General features: G+C 39.1%; 2 protein-coding genes across 2 annotated transcripts; one reads left to right on the top strand and one right to left on the bottom strand.

Moving 5' to 3' along the window:
• The first annotated feature begins 4 nt into the window (after positions 1 to 4).
• On the top strand, positions 5 to 10752 carry slc25a29 (solute carrier family 25 member 29). Its single transcript, XM_081377941.1, has 4 exons — positions 5 to 281; positions 3893 to 3936; positions 6172 to 6255; positions 8446 to 10752. The coding sequence occupies exons 1-4, from the start codon at positions 254 to 256 to the stop codon at positions 9208 to 9210; spliced, it is 921 nt and encodes a 306-aa protein (XP_081234067.1). The 5' UTR covers positions 5 to 253; the 3' UTR covers positions 9211 to 10752.
• A 1119-nt stretch (positions 10753 to 11871) lies between these two features.
• On the bottom strand, positions 11872 to 18194 carry myh6 (myosin, heavy chain 6, cardiac muscle, alpha). The gene has a single exon (XM_081378711.1). It carries the CDS (start codon positions 18127 to 18129, stop codon positions 12322 to 12324), a length of 5808 nt encoding a protein of 1935 aa, XP_081234837.1. The 5' UTR covers positions 18130 to 18194; the 3' UTR covers positions 11872 to 12321.
• Positions 18195 to 20463: the final 2269 nt, after the last annotated feature.

Below are 20463 nucleotides of genomic sequence, written 5' to 3'. Positions count from 1 at the left end.
GGCGCGCGCTCACACACCTCCTGCATCCATCAGAAGCCCGGACGCAAATAGCCAGAGAACCCAGCAGGCTGTGGTCAAGCGAGCAGGTGAAATTTTCCACTACGACCTGATTAGTGACTTCGGGTTTGCGCAGAGCTCGTGCACGACAGCGAGTTTCTGCCACTCTTCTCACAGGACAGGCCTGAGCACAGCTTCCCCTGCCCAATATCTGCGAGCTCGTCTGAGGGAAGGCTTCTGTCAGCTTGGAGCAGTGATGGACTTCCTTGCTGGCTGTTTAGGAGGTAAGATGCATCACTACTAGTACAGTATACAGTAGAGTACAGTACATCCACGTCATGTCTGCTGTGTGAATCAGTAGATTAAGACTCGGTTAAGCTCGTTATTAACTCGTCCTGGTCCTGTGCTGTGCGGGAGGGGTTGTGGCCGCAGATCGATGGGTCACAGAGATACACTTGTAATCAGATCCGGTCATTCATAGAGTTTAAGTGCAGTCATTAATCATGCATGTGTATAAAGTTTATTTTGAACTTCAGTAATGTAATGTAATTTACACGGATCGATATCTTCACACATGCTGAATTATTTGTAGTGGAACATGAAGCCACGTCAAGCAGGACACGTGACAGAGTGGAGTTTTTGTTTATTGTATTTCTGAAATGCCTATTATTAAGATCTATGCAACGTGCTAATTTCTGTCTATCATCTATCTGTCTATTACTTTATTTTATATTTATATGTATATATATATGTATATGTGTGTGTGTATATATATATATATATATATATATATATATATATATATATAGTTGTTAAGTATTGAGCGATACTTTGTGTTGAAGTAGTTGATGTCACGTGATGGAATTGTGCATTCTGCAAGGAATGGAATGTTACATTGTGACTGATTTATTGTTACTGATTGATTGTGACGTCTAACTTTGGTTACAATGTCAACGTTCTCCTGCGAGCTGGAAAGACTCTAAAGGCTGTTTACATTTAAATCTTTTATAAAATGATGTCACGTGTAATGTAATGTAGATTATCTAGATGAACGAGCATACACAAATTCAAGGAATGTGTTTCATTTGCTCAAGATTTGGTCTTTTATTATTTATTGAACATTCATTATAAATGCATCATAAAGCGTTTAACTGGAAAGATTCCTGTGATCAGACACACATCTGAATATTGGGTCAGGAGTGTGTGTGCTGGTCAGACACATTCAGATTCGCACTGACTGATTGTCTGAATATGGCATAGTCAAAGCTTATGATTGATTTTTAAATGAATATGTATTATGTAACCTACAAGCCTCCTTGAAGTCCGTCTATTCTCTTGTGCAAATAACAGACATGCTTGAAGTGCTGTGAAATGTGTTTCCCGGAAGATCCCAGAATAACCCCCTCCCCACGGCCTGTCCATGTCCCGTAAAAACTCCAGGCACACACACACACCCCTGCGCGAGCCAATCCAGCGACGGGACGGGGGCTGCGCCTTCATATCGGCTTGTGTTTCATATTACAGACGCGAAGATGAAGTGCTTCATAAATGTTGGAACACATTATGGAGGATCAGCCAGCGAGCAACAGCCGTCATCTCACCGTCTATGTTAAAGGGGTCATATAATGGCATTTTTGTACAAGCTAATATGATTCTTTAGGTTCTAAATTAAAAGTTTGTAATATACTTCAATTAAAAATTCTCATTAGTATTGTAAGAAAACACTCATTTTACCTGGTCAAAAACAGCTCTGTTTTCAGCACGCCGTTTAAGTGCATGTGTCTTTAAATGATAATGAGCTTTGCTGACCCCGCCCCTCTGTTCTGTGCGTACACCGTAACACAATAACACAACAACCATAACGCGTTGTTCATTATAAACGTGGGATTATGAATTATATTGAGAACGTCGTACATAGAAAACATGCCGTAATGTACCTGAGTGTAAAAATAGCCGCATTCATCGTGAAGCGTACAGCAAGAGATACACAAAGATTAATATACATTAATATAAAGGTTAATATCAACATTCCTTTTTAATATCAACATATCCCGATCCTTTTTCAGGAGCAGCTTCTTAGCAAATCCAGCGTTATACTGACCCTCGTGTGTAAAGCAGTCTGGTGTGTGAATGATTCGCGCAAACATGAAAGCATTGACGTTGATCGTGGGGAATATTCCCTTCGAAAACAAACTCAGCCACTGCGTCTTCAGCGGTTCGGGTTTATGAACATCAACATGATGCTGTGTTCCTTATTACACCCAAGAACAGAACACCACAATCGCTTAGACGCCATTCTGCTCATAGACAGCGCTCCAGTATCAACAATAGCGGACTATGATTGACAGCTCGTTCACGAGCGAGGGCGGGTCTGTGTTGAAACGCTGCTGTCAATCAACAATCGTGGGAGGGGCGTCGATTTTGTGAACGTCACACAGTCAGACGGCTCGATTTGAAACGGGGGAAAACATATAAGAAGATTAAAAAAAAAACACTGGATGGATTTTTATCATTTTATGATGGTTGTGTTGTGTACAGGCACTGCCAACACACACTTCAGTACAATCAACTTGTTAAAGTGCATGTACCATTATATGACCCCTTTAACTATAGACCCGATATAGTCCAGCTATGACTAACACACTTCTAGTCAAAAATTGAATAGAAATTAAAGATAGAAATACAGTAAATACGAGTATTGTCCTTGTTTTGGTTTGATTATCATTACCAGTGTTTATACTAAAGTACTTCCTTAACAGGAATTTCACTATTACACACTTTCCAGCTGTATTCTTTAACACTTCAGCGCAACATAATGTGCAGGTTAGCAAAGATTTTAATATATATATAATTTGTATGTTTTTATGCATTTATATATATATATAAATACATTATATTATATTTCTCATATATATGTATATGAGAAATCTAATTTTAAAATTATAATCTAATTTTATGTAATTAAAAAAATATATAAAAAAGTTTATATATATATATATATATTTATATATAAATGCACACTTTTTTTACTCAATTTAATGCTTAATTTAATCTTTTTTTATGTGCACCAATATAACAATACACAATACTAAACTGCTATTTACCTGCACATTTTTAAATATATTTTTAACATAAAATATTCCATGCACACAGAGACTTTCGTGAACATTTTTAAGTGATGACGCAAATTGATTTGTTTGTGTCTGCATTTTTAAGTGCTGATGTAAATCTCCCAGCGCTGCTCTTCGCATACATCTTTAGTTTGTTACCTAGCATCAGTAACCCTGATGAGTGAGTGTGTAGTGAATGCTGCGTGTTGATTGGTCAGGCCTGGCCGACGCCTTTGGTGTTCGGTCATGTGACCATCACTGGTCCTCATGATGCCAGGCTCAGGATATAACCACTCATATCGTCTGAGTAACAGGAACCTCGTGTGAGATTTCGTGTTGTTGAAATAAAACACTGACTCTGTTGTGCACCGCTGTGCTTATGAGCGTGAGTCTAGATATTAATCACATCCAGAATTAAAGTTTGTGTTTACATAATTTATACGTGTGTACTGTGTATAATTATTTTGTATATAAAAATACACACATACATGTATATATATGAAATATTTGCATGTGTATACTGTATATATATGAATACATAATTTATATTATATATAAATATAAATATTTTATATATATATATACATTTTTCTTAAATATATACATGTATATGTGTGTATTTTTATATACATGAATGAATGAATACACGTATATATTGTGTAAACAAACTTTAATTCTGGATGTGATTAATCGTTGCACAGCGCTAATTGCTTCATAATACTGTGATATAAATACTCAGTGTTTTGTCATGAATGTTCTAACGTCCTGTTCTTGTTTGCGCTCAGGAGCCGCGGGCGTTCTCGTCGGACATCCTTTCGACACGGTGAAGGTACGTCATGATCACCTGTCCGTCACCTGAACCTGCTGTTGATTTCTCCTCAGAGCAAACGCTCGTCACTGCTATTTCTGGCGAGGTTGTTGTCGGTCGTGACACTTTACTCCCATCATATCCGTTTCATGCTGAACCCTGTGACTTAAAATCACTTCTGTCGCTAAATAAATCATTTTGTGAAAGCACATCATACCAGTTGTGTACAGTTAATACTAGTGCTACTGACTAAAAATAGTGATGCTGCTAACTTAGGGATGAAATGCTGTGAAATGTGAATTGCTTTGTTTATGTTGAATAATAATAAATAAATAAATAAACAAAAAAGAATTTGTTAATTATTATTCAGCATATAACAGGTATTATATTAATATTTTATATTTGTATAAATATATAGAAATTTGTATAAATGAATATTAGTTATATATATATATATAATTTGTTGTGTTTTTTTTTTTTTTATATATATATAATTATTGAGAGCCTTATTATAAAACAAAAGTCTCACCATATCCCAAAGACAATTATTATGTTCTCATTATACTTTAATGAAGCCGATATGACAGACTTGTGCTGCTCATGTTTTTCCTTTTTTGAAGTGAGTCAAAAAGTGAGTCGTTATTTATTGGCTTTAATATATCGGCTGATAACTATGACATTACATTTATATATTTATAAATGTATAAAAAAATTATATATTTATATACAGTAAGTATAAATTTGTGTTTGTATATAATATGAATAAATATATTTATATATATATATATATAAATGTATAATTTATTTATTATATTTATTATATATTTTTCAAAATATTTTGGTTCAACTGTTCATTTAATGCATTATATCTAATGCAAATGCATGTTGTTTTTTAGATTTTGATTATACAATATCAAATATTTTTTTGATGCTTCTTTCTTATTTTTTATTTAGTGTCTTTTACTGGTCTTGAATATTCAGGCCCTTCTTGTAAAAAACCTTCACGGCAGAACTGAAGATAATAAGTGAATGATTACATTGTTTTTTAATAGGTCGTAATGTATAGCATATAACCTTTTTTACAGGTTTATACATGGTTCTGTTCACTTTTATCCAGTGAGTTTGTTGTAGGATTTCTTCTTACAGTTTAAAGGGGTCATATAATGGTACATGCACTTTTACAAGTTGATTGCACTGAAATGTCTGTTGGCAGTGCCTGTACACAACCATCCTATCATGATTAAAATCCATCCAGTGGTTTTGTTTTAATCTCCTTATATGTTTGACCATCTCTGAAATCAAGCCGTTCGATATTGTGACGTCATAAGATCGTACGCCCCTCCCGCGATTGTGATTGACAGCTGTGTTGCAACACAAGACCCGCCCTGAGTGAGCTGTGACAGCCGTCATAGTAGTCCGCCATTGTTGATATGCTGGAGTAGAATGGCGTCTAAGCGATTGTGGTGTTCTCTTCTTAGATGTAATAAGGAACACAGCAGTCATTTGGATGTTCCAAAATCTGAGCCGTTATAGATGCAGTGGCTGAGTTTTGTTTTTGAAGCGATATGCCCAAAGGATTGACGCGGGGATTCCCTCACGGGGATTCCCCACGATCGTCTGTGCTTTCATGTTTGCGCGAATCGTTTCACACCAGACAGCTTCACAAACGAGAAAAAACGGATCGGTACCAACGTGTTCCTGCTGAACCTCCAGAAGATGTGAGTGTAATGTTTTATTAACCTTTATATTAGTATTTATATTAATGTTTGCGAAATTTGCAAACCTTGCTGCAGGCTTCACGATGAATGCATCTAAGGTTTACACTCAGGGTACATTACAGCATGTTTTCTATGTACGACGTTCTCATTCATAATCCCACGTTTATAATGAACAACGCGTGGTTATTGTGTTACAAACGGTGTACGCACAGAACAGAGGGGCGGGGTCAGCAAAGCTCATCATCATTTAAAGACACATGCACTGAAACGGCGTGCTGAAAACAGAGCTGTTTTTGACCAGGTAAAATTTGTGTTTTCTTACAATACTAATGAGAATTTTTAATTAAAGTATATTACAAACTTTTAATTTAGACCCTAAAGAATCATATTAGCTTGTACAAAAATGGCATTATATGACCCCTTTAAAACGTCCGCTTTTCCTTCATCCAGCCGTGGTCTTCATCTGTTGTCAGAGTTAGATCAACAGTACGGTTGGGTTTGTTGGGTTTGTTGTAAGCAGACTGTGTGTGTCCTGTAGGTCCGACTGCAGGTCCAGAGTGTGGACAAACCTCTCTACCGGGGAACCTTCCACTGTTTCCAGTCCATCATACGGCAAGAGTCCGTGAGTGCACACTTCATGTTCTTCTCTTTACATGCGTGTTTATGTGTTCAACACTGAGCTGAAGAACAACACAATCAGTCTCATCGGATCTCAAATCCTGTTACTTTACTGTTTATTACCGTGAAGCTGCTTTGAAACCGTTTTTACTGTATAAAGTACTAAATGTGACCATAAGGCCTATATATATTAAGATAATATACACATTTACTTTATGATTTTCTGTAAAGCTGCTTGTGTTTTTTCACTATATATATATATATATATGAAGAGTTCAGATGCAAAAGCCTCTAAGTGCCATCTGAAATTTTCCTCTAGAATGATCATTTTTATCAAGCTCGTATATTTAAGTTCAGTAATTTCACTTAAATGACTATTCATTGCCAACTGTCAGCGTAACTGTTTTCAACACTGATAATAATCATAAATGTTTGAGCATCAGATCCTCATATTAGAGTGATTTGTGAAGGATCATGTGACACTGAAGACTGGAGTAATGATGCTGAACATTCAGCTTTGATCACAGGAATAAATTACACTTTACTGTATATTCACATAGAAAACAGATGATTTACATTATAATTTTTATCAAATTAAAGCAGCCTTGCTGAGTAAGACTCTTTTAAAAACTTTTGAACAGTAGTGTATATATAAATTAAATGTATTATTATATTGCTTAGTTAAATTTTTAAGGAAGTATTCATCATATCAGAGTAAAATAAGAAGCTCCATATTACTAACTTTTTCCCATCGTTCACTCGTTGACAGCAAAACCCAGATCTGTGTGAGAGAATCTCCACATCTAGGCCACATGCATCTGCGGTGGAGCTCAGCCTTTCACACTCACCTTTATTTCCACTGCGCTTTATTCCGTGGTCAGCGGTCTCAGAGCGGCTTCACAGTAATCGACAGGGGAAAAACACAATCAGTGATTCAGACTTCACAAGACTACATGGAGTAATTAAAATTCTGCTGTATAGCAGCTCTAAGAAGACAATGGTGTCGTTGTTGAGCTCCACAGACAGACTAGTGTCGGCCCAGATCCGGTTTTCTTACTAAGCTTTTTTGTCTTGTTTTCAGTCCAAATATCTAAAAATTCTTAAATCAAGATGCATTTACTAGATGAGTTAAATGCCATGAGATATTATGTCTAGTTTTCTGGAGGAAAAATCAAAATGAAGTGTTTTTTTTTCTTAAAACACGTAAAATTATCTGCCAATGTGGTAAGAGAAATAATCTTTACCCATTATCATTATTTTTCTGACCTTATTCTGTTTTATTAGTTTATTTTTAGTTTTAGAATTCAAAAGATAATAAAGAAAGATATTGTTTGCTAAATGAGATCTCTGATTGTAGTCCTTGGAGAAAAAAAAAAGAAAATAAAAAGTTCTTGAAAGTCAAGCAATGTTCGTTTTGCAGTCTCTGCACGAATCCTGTGTCTGAGCAGTGTCGTTGAGTGTGAAGTTCGATTCAGCAGCTCTACAATAGAGTCGTTATTCAGATGGACTCCATGTTGACTATGTATTACCTTTAGAATTCGAATATAATTAGAATTTTGCTAATATTTAAGAAAGAAATTCGAATTTAGCTTTTCAGCCATTTTGACAGCCCTACTAAGCAGTGTCGTTGAGTGTGAAGTGTGAAGAGCTCTACAGTAGAGCCGTTATTCAGATGGACTCCATGTTGATTCACCGAAGACCATTTTTTGACCCATGATAAGCTTTACCTCTGCACAGATAAAACTTTGTCAAATTTTGATACATTTTTAAGGCCAAACAAGTCATTTGTTGAGGTCAATGTGTAAAGAAAGACTACACGCCTGCGCACATATATAATCAAACGCGCATATCTATAGACTAAACACGTCATGCGCACGTGCACGCCGCCAGCGTTTCCACATATCCACGTTTTTTTAAAGTTTACACAGAGATAAACTTTTTTTTCAAGGTTTGCGTTCTTGTTGTGTGTGTTAGCGGCCGCTGAGTTAATAACTAATGATCTTTACAACGGAAGTGAATCAATCAAAACTAACTTTATCTGGACAATAACTTTATTCTAGATCTGCTGTAACGCCTGAACACTCTCTGTTACTGTAATCTCCTGTTCTCACTGTATTAACAGTCTATATTGTTAAAGCGCTGTATAAATGAAGTGACTTGAGTTGAATCTCATTATACTGCACCTTTTCCGCAGATGTCTGGCCTTTATAAAGGCATTGGTTCGCCCATGATGGGTCTGACCTTCATCAACGCCATCGTCTTCGGCGTGCAGGGCAACGCCATGCGCCGGCTGGGCGAAGATACGCCCTTGAACCAGTTCCTGGCCGGAGCGGCGGCCGGCACCATCCAGTGCGTGATCTGCTGCCCGATGGAGCTGGCCAAAACCCGGATGCAGATGCAAGGAACGGGCGAGAAGAAGTCATCCTCACGGAAAGTGTATAAAAACTCTTTGGATTGCTTGGCTCGCATCTACCAGCGCGAGGGAATACGTGGCGTCAACAGAGGAATGGTCACGACGCTAATCCGGGAGACGCCAGGATTCGGCGTTTACTTCCTAGCGTACGACCTCCTGACGCGCTCGCTTGGTTGCGAACCGGAGGATCCGTATATGATTCCCAAACTCCTGTTCGCCGGCGGGATGTCGGGAATCGCGTCTTGGCTGTCCACGTATCCCGTTGATGTGATTAAATCCCGACTCCAGGCGGACGGAGTCGGTGGGAAGTACCAGTACAGCAGCATTATGGACTGCACGAGGAAGAGCATCCAGCGTGAAGGCTGGCGAGTTTTTACTCGTGGACTTACTTCCACTCTCCTCCGGGCTTTTCCGGTCAACGCAGCAACGTTCGCCACGGTCACCCTCTTCCTTTTGTACGTACGCTCGGACGAAGCTCCTAAAGATTGCGAAGCGGCTCCTCTCCACGCGCCGATGCAAACGCAAACGCAACCGTCCAGTCTGTGAGTAACTCATCTTTGACTTAGTTTTGAAGGATAGCACTTCTTGAATCATGGCTGTTACTAATCAAACAGTTTGCCACTGTCTGTCCACGTAAATGCAATCGCACAACCCTGTACAATAACTTGAGATCTGCATTTTGTAAATATATTTTTTTATATATTTAATAACCGTTCCCTGTTTCTGCCTTACGAGAGCCGCTGAAAGTAAGAATCCGACGTCTGAAAGTAAGAATTGGCGTCTTGAGATAATCAACAGCCGTCATTGTTGGCGCCTTTGGGTTTTACTGGGCAGAACTAGAAAAACTTGCTTTGGATTTGGTATTTTTGGCTGCGTTGAAGAGAAACGAGTCTAAACAAATTCCTCTTCGGTAACTTTAAGTCTGGACGGACTGCATTCTTAAATCCATGTGAATGAATCCGAGACTTTAATAGTGTAATAGGTCATTTGGTGTTTTTTTTTTGGTTGACTTTCATCTCATTGTACTCTCAACCCCACCTAGACATTGACAGATGTGTCTGTGGCACTGGGGAATTTAGTCTTTGTTATTATGATGTTTTTATTCTCCTTCTGGTTGAAGCTGCTGGTGAAATTGCCTGAAAGGTTACTATATCTTGGCCCAGTGTTAGACTGATCTCATCTTGTGCAATGAATATGGTAGACAGACACCCAATTATGTTTGCTAATATTTCCCAAAAGTGTCTGTTGTCTACTTGAATTGTATTGGCTTAAATAAAACCTAATTTGGTTTAAAAGAAAGAACTAAAGGTTTTTGTCCACTAATATAATTCTGTCCATCTCAATGCAAGGACTTCCCTTGTCCATGTGTCTCCTGAACAAAGTTTGTGATGTATGATCTACAAAATGATTGCAATATTTGCATGTTTTCTGTAACTTATTAAAGTGTTGGGATATCTGGCCCAGTGTAACCATCTATACTGCTAATAGAATGAAAAAGAACTGCTGTGTTTAAGTCACGTCTTTTGATTGATGGAAGCATGTCGGTTGTCTCTGATTTATACTGTAAACCAATATATATTTCATGTTTGTGTATATAAATATATATATTATACCGAGTCTTGAATTTTCTCTACATATTGAAAGATGTGTAAATACCATTGATCATGTCAGACTAAAACATGCGATTGGAAAAGAAGCGTGTAGAACGGATAGAATGGGCTTGCAAAGGCTTTTAAAGAAATGCTGCTCTTTTTGTAACGGTTCTGGATTGTATTAAATGTAAATATGTAGTATTTGATAAAAAAGGGAAGTTTAGAGAGATGCTTTGAAAACGAGTATGTGTGATGTCTTCTGTGAGAAATGTAAATAACGTGTATTTTACTGAGTTGCAGAAGTGTTGAAATGATTTTCATTTGAATAGTTTTAGATTTTTCTTCAAGTTCGTCGTTACTGCTGAAGAGATGGTCAAATGTTTGTCCTATTTTTGTATGAAATGCTGCTCTCATTTGAAATGTGGTTAGCCTGAAACAATTTTTAAATTGCTTTTGGTCAGCTAAAATAAAATGTGAAAATAAACGGGATAACTTATGTGTCTTGTTTTTTTTTGTCTTCATATAATTTTTTGCCATATCTTGTGGTGAGATGAACAAGAATAAGATTTGTGATTTAAAAGTATTTTCTTTTATTTTGGCAAAAATTTCAATCTTGAACTGTTGGTTTTATGTTATTGTTCAATCACATTTGGGTCGAAGACGAAAAGGGTTTTTCAAGAATCAAAATGTCTTCATGCCTTAAAACATCTTGAGTGTAACTCGACACCTTTGCCTCATTTAGTATGCGCAGTTGAATGAATATGCAAATGAGCCCCGCCTCCACTCACTCCCTCAGCTCAGAGATCCACTGGTTGACGATCACACGTTGATCTGATTGGTTACAAGGTAGTTTGTGACGTCAGAAACACCAGCGATTTCATGTTTTTGAGACTGTCTTTGGTTCACTGCAGTTTTAAGGAGGAAATACTCAGCAATGGAGTCGACTTATGAATTTACACATGGTTTGTCTTAAAGCAGATTTAAAACACCACATAGACACATAAACTACATTAAAAACTGGATTTTCACCACAGGGGGACTTTGAATCTTCATACTTTAACACTATCCTTCAAACCCACTAGGTTTTACCCATTTGTCAGCAAGAAGTTTGTGTAAGGAAGTGAAAATCATTAAAAAATATAGCAATTTAATATGATCACATATTATTTTATATATTTTAATAAGTACAGGTCAGAATAAGTATATATTCTGTATATTTTATATAAATATATATGTTACTCTGAATGACATTTTGCCAAAAAGAGAGAGAATATTGTCATTGTTCCCATAATTGCAATGTTTTTAGTATTAGCCTGTATCATTAAATTAATTTTAATAATATTCCTGATTAAATGGTGGCAGAAGCAGATGTTAAAAATTTATAAGCATCTTATTTTACTGTTCTGCCATGCTTGCTTAGCTTTTCACTTTGTTTCTGACTTCCTCAGCAACAGAAATTACTCCTGGTAGCTATATTTATGAATACTTTCTGTTTGCCAACATAAATGACATTATGGATGGGTATTTTGGGTGGAGAATCCCCTCTATGGCCTCTCTGTTTGTGGGCATCTAAAACAAATCAATAAGATAAATAAAACAATACAAAAATGCATTGAAATAGTAATATTTCTTAAGTTTCAGTGCTAACCCAAACAGTAACAGTCGGCCCAGATCCGGCCCACATCTGGGACGTGTGGATTCCACAATTGAAAATGGCAAGAAAACAAATATTGGTATTTTATGTTTATTTAAAGATATAATGGTAAAAATCAAAGTCCAGACCATTACACTGAATGACAATTTTACAAATTTTTTTAATTTTCTCATGAAAGACACTTGCATTTAATAAGGGTTTTTTTTGTGTGTGTGTATAGAAAATCACTTTAGTAAATTTAATTTGATGCGGACACCAAAATGGGTGACCATTTATGGTTTGACTAATGTTTAAAGCTTAAGAGGTTTCCAGGCACAATTGTAAAATAAGGTGTATTTGTAGATGTGCTAATCTTAAAACTAGTGAACAAACAAATCTAGGGGTGATTGCACAACTATTCAAGACTGAACATTACTCATCCAGGGATTTCTTTCCAGGTACTCCATCTCGTGTTTTAGCACGCAGTTTGTTTACTTGAGATTCGGCGATGTCTGCGCGCTCTTCTGCCTCTTCGAGCTCGTGCTGCAGTTTTCGTAATTTAGCCAAGTTGGCATTGGCCTGTTCCTCGGCTTCCTCAGCAGAGCGTTTGTAGGATTTTACTTTGAGTTGTAGCTTGTCCACCAAGTCCTGCAGCCTTGCCAAGTTTTTGCGATCCTCGTCTGTCTGATAAGTCAGCTCCTTAATGCGTCGATCGTACTTTCTCACACCTTTAATGGCCTCAGAGCCTCGCTTTTGCTCTGCGTCCAACTCATTCTCAAGGTCACGGACACGTGCCTCCATTTTCTGTAGCTGCTTCTTCCCTCCTTTCATTGCGACTTGCTCGGCTTCATCAAGACGGTGCTGTAGGTCCTTAATGGTCTGTTCCATGTTCTTTTTCATCCTTTCAAGGTGTGCACTAGTGTCTTGTTCTTTCTTCAACTCCTCAGCCATCATAGCGGCGTCAGTGATGGCTTTTTTCGCCTTTTCATCTGCATTGCGGTTCTCTTGCACCAGCTCCTCCATTTCATTTTGCAGCTGAAGCAGATCTGATTCTTGCTTCTTCTTTTGGTTGATGAGGCTAGTGTTTTGGGAGTGCAAGAGTTGCATCCTCTCAGTTGCTTCGGTAAGTTCTTGCTCTGCTAGTTTGCGAACCCTCTCTGTCTGTTCCAGCACAGCTCTCAGTTCTTCTAGTTCTGCTTGAATCAGGTTGTTCCTCCGCTCCAACAGGGCAATGTTTTCTTTGAGATCATCATTACTGTGAAGTGTGTCGTCCATCTGGAGTTGAGTGTCTTTTAGGCAAGATTGGATCATCTTCAGCTGCTTCTGGGCATCCGATGCCTGTCTGTTGGCCTGGCTTAATTGAATTTCCATTTCATTAAGGTCTCCCTCCATCTTCTTTTTTACTCTCAAGGCTTCATTACGGCTCCTCGTCTCTGCCTCAAGAGAAGCCTGCAAGGACTCAACCATGCGTTGGTAGTTTCTTTTAGCTTGTTCCATTTCCTCATCCTTCTCAGACATCTTACGCTCAACATCCGCCTTCAACTGGTTGAACTCCAGCTGAGCTCGTAGGATCTTGCCCTCTTCGTGCTCAACTGAAGCATCAGCTTCTTCCAGCGCGGACTGCAACTCCGCTTTCTCCTGTTCCAACTGTTTCCTCAGTTTTTCTAACTCATGCACACTCTTTCGTCCTTCCCCCACTTGATCCGACAGGTCAGAGATTTCCTCCTGTAGATTCTTGTTTTCCCTCTTGATGGTCTCAAGATGATCTAGAGTTTCTTCATAGGAATTCTTTAGCTTAAAGAGCTCGGTACTCAAGCTGCGAGCTTCCTTTTGCGCTCCCTCAAGCTCACATTGTGACTCTTCATACTTTTGTTTACACTCTGCAATGACTTTGTCAAATGATCTCTGTTTTTTGTCCAGGGCGGCAGACGCTGCATTTGACCGTTCGAGGTCTAGCATCAGATCTTCAATCTCATTTTGTAGCCTATGTTTTGTTTTCTCAAGAGAAGAACACTTTGCGTTCACTGCTTCCACTGCGTCCTCTGCTTCTTGCAATTTTTGAACAAGTTTCTTTTTGGCTTCCTCCAGTTCCTCGGTCTTCTGAATTCCGTCAGTCTCATACCTCGCCCTCCATGTTGCTACCTCTGTGTTGGCCTTTGATAAGGCTCGTTGGAGCTCAGCTTTTGCTTCTTGTTCCTCTTCGAATTGCTCTCTTAGTAAGTCACAATCATGACGGGCTGACTGTACAGCATGAGCAAGAGCATTTTTTGCTTTCACCTCTTCCTCAAGTTGCCTCCTCAGATCTTCAAGTTGCTGTGTGTAGGAAGTCTTTCCTCTAGTGAGTTGGGAAATCAGACATTCCTTCTCCTCCATTTGTCGTCCAAGTTCCCCATTTTCAGTCAGCAGCTTGGCTTTCTGGGTAGACAAATCATTAAGAGCTCTCTGGGCTTCTTCAGATTTTGACCTATGCTCATTCATCTGATCTTCCAGTGAACGGCACATCTTTTCAAGATTTACCTTGGCCTTTACAACGCTCTCCATGTTTGAGGAAAGGTCATCCAATTCCAGCTTCAATTCAACTTTGTCTTTCTCTAACTTTTGTTTTACCCGTTGCAGATTGTCAATCTGTTCCCCTAGTTCAGCAACACTGTCCGCATGCTTCTTCCGCAGAGAGGCAGTAGTAGACTCATGCTGAAGGGTGGATTCCTCGAGGTCCCGCCGTAACCTCTGAAACTCAGCCTCCCTTTTTTTACTGAGTTCTACCTGAACCGACGTTGCCCCACCTGCCTCCTCCAGGCGCTCGCTGAGGTCTTCCAGTTCTCGGGAAATATCAGATCGCTGTTTCTCCACCTTTGCGCGAGCCGCACGTTCCGCATCCAGCTCCTCCTCTAGTTCTTCGATTCGAGCTTGATTTTCTTTTAATTTTTTCTGCAACTGCACTGAAGCCGTTTGCTCATCTTCAATCTTTCCATTCAGCTGATTCATTTCAAAGTCTTTCTTTTTAAGCTTTTCCTCTAGCTGCTGTTTGTCATTCTCCAAATCCATAACATTCTCCTGAGTCAGTTTTACATCTCCTTCCAGTTTTCTCTTGCTGCGCTCCAAGTCCATCCTAACTTTTTTTTCCTGCTCCAGTGAGCCCTCAAGGTCATCCACCTGTTGTTCAAGCTTAGCTTTAGCTTTTGTCAATGCATTGACTTTGTCCTCCTCACTTTGAAGGTCATCCAGTGTTTGCTGGTGAGCCTCTTGTAGAGCTTTTTTCTCTTTGGTGAGTTTCATTATGTTTTCATCAAGGGATGCCATTTCCTCAGTCAGATTCTTTACTTTGTTCTCAGTGGCATGTTTTTCCTTTTCCACCTTGGCCAGTGTCAGCTCCAGGTCATCTATATCTCTCTTGAGCTCTGAACATTCATCCTCCAACTTGCGTTTCTTAGCTGTGAGGTCTGCATTTATCTCTTCCTCGTCCTCTATACGTTCTGACAGCTCTTTGACTTTGGCTTCTAGCTGGATCTTGCTTTTTATGAGCTGTTCACATCGTTCCTCAGCGTCTGTTAGGGTGTCTTGCTCAGATTGAAGCTGAAGGAACAAGTCATTCTTCTCTTGGAGCAGACTGACCATTTTCTCTTCTAACTCTTTCCTCCTGGCCTCAGATTTCTCCAAAGCTTCCTTTAACTTACCGAATTCGTCTTTCATGTTTGCCATCTCCTTTTCAGACTCAGCACTCTTCAGCAAGGGTTTTATCTTAAAGAATAATTTCATCCACGGCCAGTTTTTCACACCGAGGAAGGAACGAAGGTTCCACTGAATGACCATGAGGGCATCTCTGCGCTCCACCAGTTTCTGGTACTCGACTCTCATCAGTAATCCACGAGTGTAAGCTTGGATCCCAGTGAGGATACGAGCGAGTTGGTCATCTCGCATCTCCTCTAACGTACCGAGCAGGCCAGCTTTAAAAAAGACTTTTGTGTGGCCAAATTTGTATTGCGTGTGGTCAATGTCTAGTGACCCCAATAGCTTCTCGGCACTCTTCTTATTCTCAAGGAACTGGCCTTCTGGGATGGCAGATGCATTTAGGATTCTGTACCTCTGTTTGAAATCCCCATAAAGGATTCTGTTTGGGAATCCTTTTCTGCAAATCCTAATACCCTCTAGCACACCATTGCAGCGAAGCTGGTGCATGACCAGGCAGTTGTCCATGATTCCAGGAATCTTGCTCTCATTTGGAATCAAACAGCGAACAAAGTGTGGGTGTGTGGTTTTCAGATTGGTCATTAATTTGTTGAGGTTTTCTCTGTGCAGGGCAGACACTGTCTGAAAAGATGACCCCTTCTTCTTGGCCCCTTTCCCACCTGACTTTTCAGATGCATCTCCTGCATAACTTGAGAATAGAAGACTCAACAACTTCAAAGAAGACTTCTGATAGAGCCCAACTACTGTTTCATTCAGTGGGTCTCTGTTTTTCACCAGCCAGCCGGCAATATTATAGTCAACAGTACCTGCATAATGGGCTAAGGCAAAGTGTGCCTCGGCCTTTCCCTTCACAACTCGTGGCTTCTGGAAAATGTTTGTCTTGCCCAGGTGGTTGTCATACAGCTTTGCTTTGAAAGTCTGATCGCTGGCCTTTGGAAACATGCACTCCTCCTCCAGAATGGACATGATCCCTAGGGGTTTCTCAATCAATTCGATGCAGGCTTGCAGATCCATCCCGAAGTCAATAAACTCCCAATCAATTCCCTCTTTTTTATATTCCTCTTGTTCCAGGACGAACATGTGGTGATTGAAAAACTGTTGCAGCTTTTCGTTTGTAAAATTGATGCAGAGTTGTTCAAATGTGTTGAAATCAAAGATCTCAAAGCCTGCTATGTCTAGCACACCAATGAAATGCTGGCGATGTTGCTTGGTGTCAAGGGAATGGTTAATTCTTACCACCATCCAGTTGAACATTTTCTCATACACTGACTTTGCCAGTGCACCAATAGAGTAATACACCTGGTCCACGCTCTGTCCTTTTGTAACATACTCATTGCCCACCTTGACCCTTGGATGGCAGAGTCCTTTGAGAAGGTCAGCAGAGTTCAGCCCCATTAGATAAGCTGCCTTATCTGCCTCTTCAGTGCCGTCCGGCTCTGCCTGCTCTTCACGCTGTTTCTGCTTGAATTTCATATTGCCATAGTGCATGATAGCACCTGTCAGCTTGTAGACTCCCATCTTCTCTTCAGATGTGAAGCCAAGTACGTCAAACGCCTGGTCAGTAGCAATCAGCTCCTCGTTGTCATTGATGGATGCGACGGTTACTTCTCCTTGGGAGATGTAAGAGTAGTCATATGGATTATTAGTTATCAGCAGCATGTCCAGCAATTCAGGCTTTTCATTGGACAGTATTTGGAAGAAAATATGGTAGTTCCTCTCGGACTTCAGCTGAAAGGTCACCCGAGACTTCTCCAGCAGGTATGTTTCGATATCAGCTGAAGCGAGTTTACCGCTTGTCCCAAAATGAATGCGGATGAATTTCCCAAAGCGAGACGAGTTGTCGTTTCTGAGTGTTTTAGCATTGCCAAAAGCCTCCAGTGCAGGATTAGCCTGAATAATCTGGTCTTCCAGGGTTCCCTTGCCGGAGTCTTTCTTTCCAGTCGCTCCACCAGCGGCAGCAATGCTTGCAAAATACTGGATGACCCTCTTGGTGTTGACGGTCTTCCCAGCACCGGATTCTCCAGTGATGAGCACAGATTGGTTCTCCCGATCGGTTAACATGTATTGATAAGCATTATCCGAGATAGAAAAGATGTGAGGTGGGGCCTCTGTTCTTTTCTTACCTCTGTAGGCAGAGACTACTTCTGAGTCGTACACCGGTAACCACTTGTAAGGGTTGACCGTGACACAGAACAGCCCTGAGTAGGTGTAGATCATCCAGGCTGCGTAACGCTCTTTGAGGTTGAACAGCACTGCAGGCTCGTGAAGGAAAGTGAGCATCGCCATGTCTTCGATTTTATCGAATTTAGGCGGGTTCTGGGGATGGACGTCGCCATCCTTGACGGTCACTGTTCTCCCATCCTCGGTGTTAACAGTAGCCTTCCCTCCTTCCTTGCTGACAATTTTCCCCTTCACAAACTCCACCTTTTCATCCACAACAAAGCATTCGGTCTTGATGTCAAAGGCTCTCGTCTGAGCTTCGAGACGCTCTTTATCCGACTTCCTCAGGAACGGAGCAGCCTTTCCGAACTGTGCCATCATAGCATCACCCATAGTGTCTGCTTGATATCTCCAGGTACAGTGAGAGTTGATGAGCACTCCTCGGCTGAGGAAACTTTAGAGTCACAATCCACCAGTGCTTGGTTTTTATAGAGGGTAACAGAGATCCAAATAAGGATGTGAAAGGAGAAGTACACAGGGACAGGGATTATCAAGAGTTAAAAGAAGTGTGGGGTCAGCAACACAACCTTTAGTTGTTGATATCCTTATATAGAAAACTGACACCACCACGGTTGTTTCCATCCTTTAAATTTATCAGACATAACGCTAACATTAGGCATGATCCTCAAATTGTGCTTGTAATTAATGTGGTTACTTTTTTGATGTGTCTATTTAACAAATTAGCATTGTTATGTGATTTTTTTATTTGTTTGTTTTTTTAACGCAGAGGGGTCCAAAGTCTGAGACCAATCTTTGATTTTTTCAATCTTGTCAAATTGTCATACCATTTGTAATGAAAATATGCAAAATAGAAATATTTAATATGTTCTTATCTGGTCTCAGATTTTTGGACCCCATTGTGTTTTCGTTCATGCAAGATTTGTTTTTCTTTGAAAGAATGTAAAACTAGTATTCAGCAAGGTTGCATTAAATGTATCAAATGTAACAGTTAAGACATTTAAAATTCCATTCTTCAAAGAATCCTGGAAAATAAAATGTATCACAAATTCTAAAAAATAAAAATAAAAAAGCAGCACAGCTGTTTCTCAAAATTGATCAAATATTACTTGATCATCAGATCCTCATATTAGAGTGATTTCTGAAGGATCATGTTACACTGAAGACTGGAGTAATGATGCTGAAAATTCAACTTTGATCACAGGAATAAATTACACTTTACTGTATATTCACATAGAAAACAGCTATTTTAAATTGTAATAATATTTCACAATTTTTACTGTATTTTTCATTAAATAAATGCAGCCTTAGAGAACAGTGACTTCTTTCAAAAACATAAAATATTACTCCGCCACACACACACACACACACACACACACACACACACACTGTAAAAACGAACTTTTTGGTATAGTAATATATATTAAATTAACCATCATAATTTTTACTTTATAAAATTAAAATTCAATGAGAACTAGAATTTTCTAAGTAAAATTTGAAATATCTACACATTTAATTCAAGTAATAAATTAACTGGTTGGAAAGAGTAAATCTTATTATATATTTGCTTGTAATATTTAAACATTTTATAGTCACTTCACATAAACATAGTAATTTTAAGTAAATTTTAATCGAAAAAGTATAGCGCGTTTGAATCCGCACATGCGTGTTTGGACAAGACAGTCTAACTGCCACTTTGGGTCAGACGGATTGACGAGCTGCTGCGTGGCTGCTTTTTGTCGTGTTTGAGGTAAGTTTGTCTTTCTGTTTTACATTTAATAAAAGATGGGTCTGTGAGGATTTTGATTGATGATTCTTGTTTACTTGACTCAATAGACATTATCGTATAACTGCCCGCGGTCTTATAACATGGATCGTATAACATGGCCTCGTATTAGTGTAACTTAACGGGTCTGGGTTATCCATAGTACATTAACGTTATAACCCCGCCTTTACATTTCACTTCCTACATTAGTTAACGGATATTTAATCGGAAAAGTTTTCAATAGTTTTATAGATTCACAAAGCACTGTTTTTCGTGTAAAAATTTCAAACTGATTGGATACCGTTGTAACTGCTAACGTTAGCTTGCTAACATTAGGCCTTAAAATTAACATTAACCGCTTTCCTGCTGTAACGTTAAGTAACGTTAACGTTATACTGTTGACTATGGAAAAGTTTGAATTTTCTTAATGAATATTGCCCAGGAAGGTTTACACATAAAGCTACAATTTTTCAATTGCACTAAATCGTGCATAAATGAGGTCTCAAAATAAGGTCTGTGTTTCTAAAAGCATCGTGCGCTAAGTTGATCGTAGAGATAATACTTTTTTTAGTAAGTGTATGTGTTCATTCTGTTGTGATAATGAAGTCACTTTCTATTTTTGTTTCTCAAAAGATTTATATTTTTTCTTCTAAACTGTATGCAGGAGGACAGCTGCAGTGACATCACTCAGCACATCATTCAAATACTGGTCGTCCATCCATGGTGCTGATGGAGAAGATCCAATTGATGCATCCATCCTTCTTAAAGGAGAACTCCGGTCAATTTTAATATTTTTTTGTAAATTTGAAGTGCTGTCAGTACAGAGAACAACGACAAAAATCGGCGTTGCCTACACGTGTTATCCTTTTTTTTTTGCTGCCCTGTTTGCACCCTGTTGACTTCAATGGGGCAAGTTTTAAACCTGCTTTTAGCCTCTTAACATC

Source organism: Scardinius erythrophthalmus, assembly GCF_964197995.2.
Source record: "Scardinius erythrophthalmus genome assembly, chromosome: 11".
Taxonomy (NCBI): Eukaryota; Metazoa; Chordata; class Actinopteri; order Cypriniformes; family Leuciscidae; genus Scardinius; species Scardinius erythrophthalmus.
The sequence above is the reverse complement of the archived record's forward strand: the minus strand, read 5'-3'. Positions and strand labels throughout refer to the sequence as shown.

Bases quoted from the DNA above. Each gene is read 5' to 3' on its own strand.
- slc25a29 (XM_081377941.1), top strand. From the start codon at position 254: ATGGACTTCCTTGCTGGCTGTTTAGGAG. The intron at 3,937-6,171 runs GTACGTCATGAT...TGTGTCCTGTAG, and splicing joins ATCCTTTCGACACGGTGAAG to GTCCGACTGCAGGTCCAGAG. The intron at 6,256-8,445 runs GTGAGTGCACAC...CCTTTTCCGCAG, and splicing joins CCATCATACGGCAAGAGTCC to ATGTCTGGCCTTTATAAAGG.
- myh6 (XM_081378711.1), bottom strand. From the start codon at position 18,129: ATGGGTGATGCTATGATGGCACAGTTCGGAAAGGCTGCTCCGTTCCTG.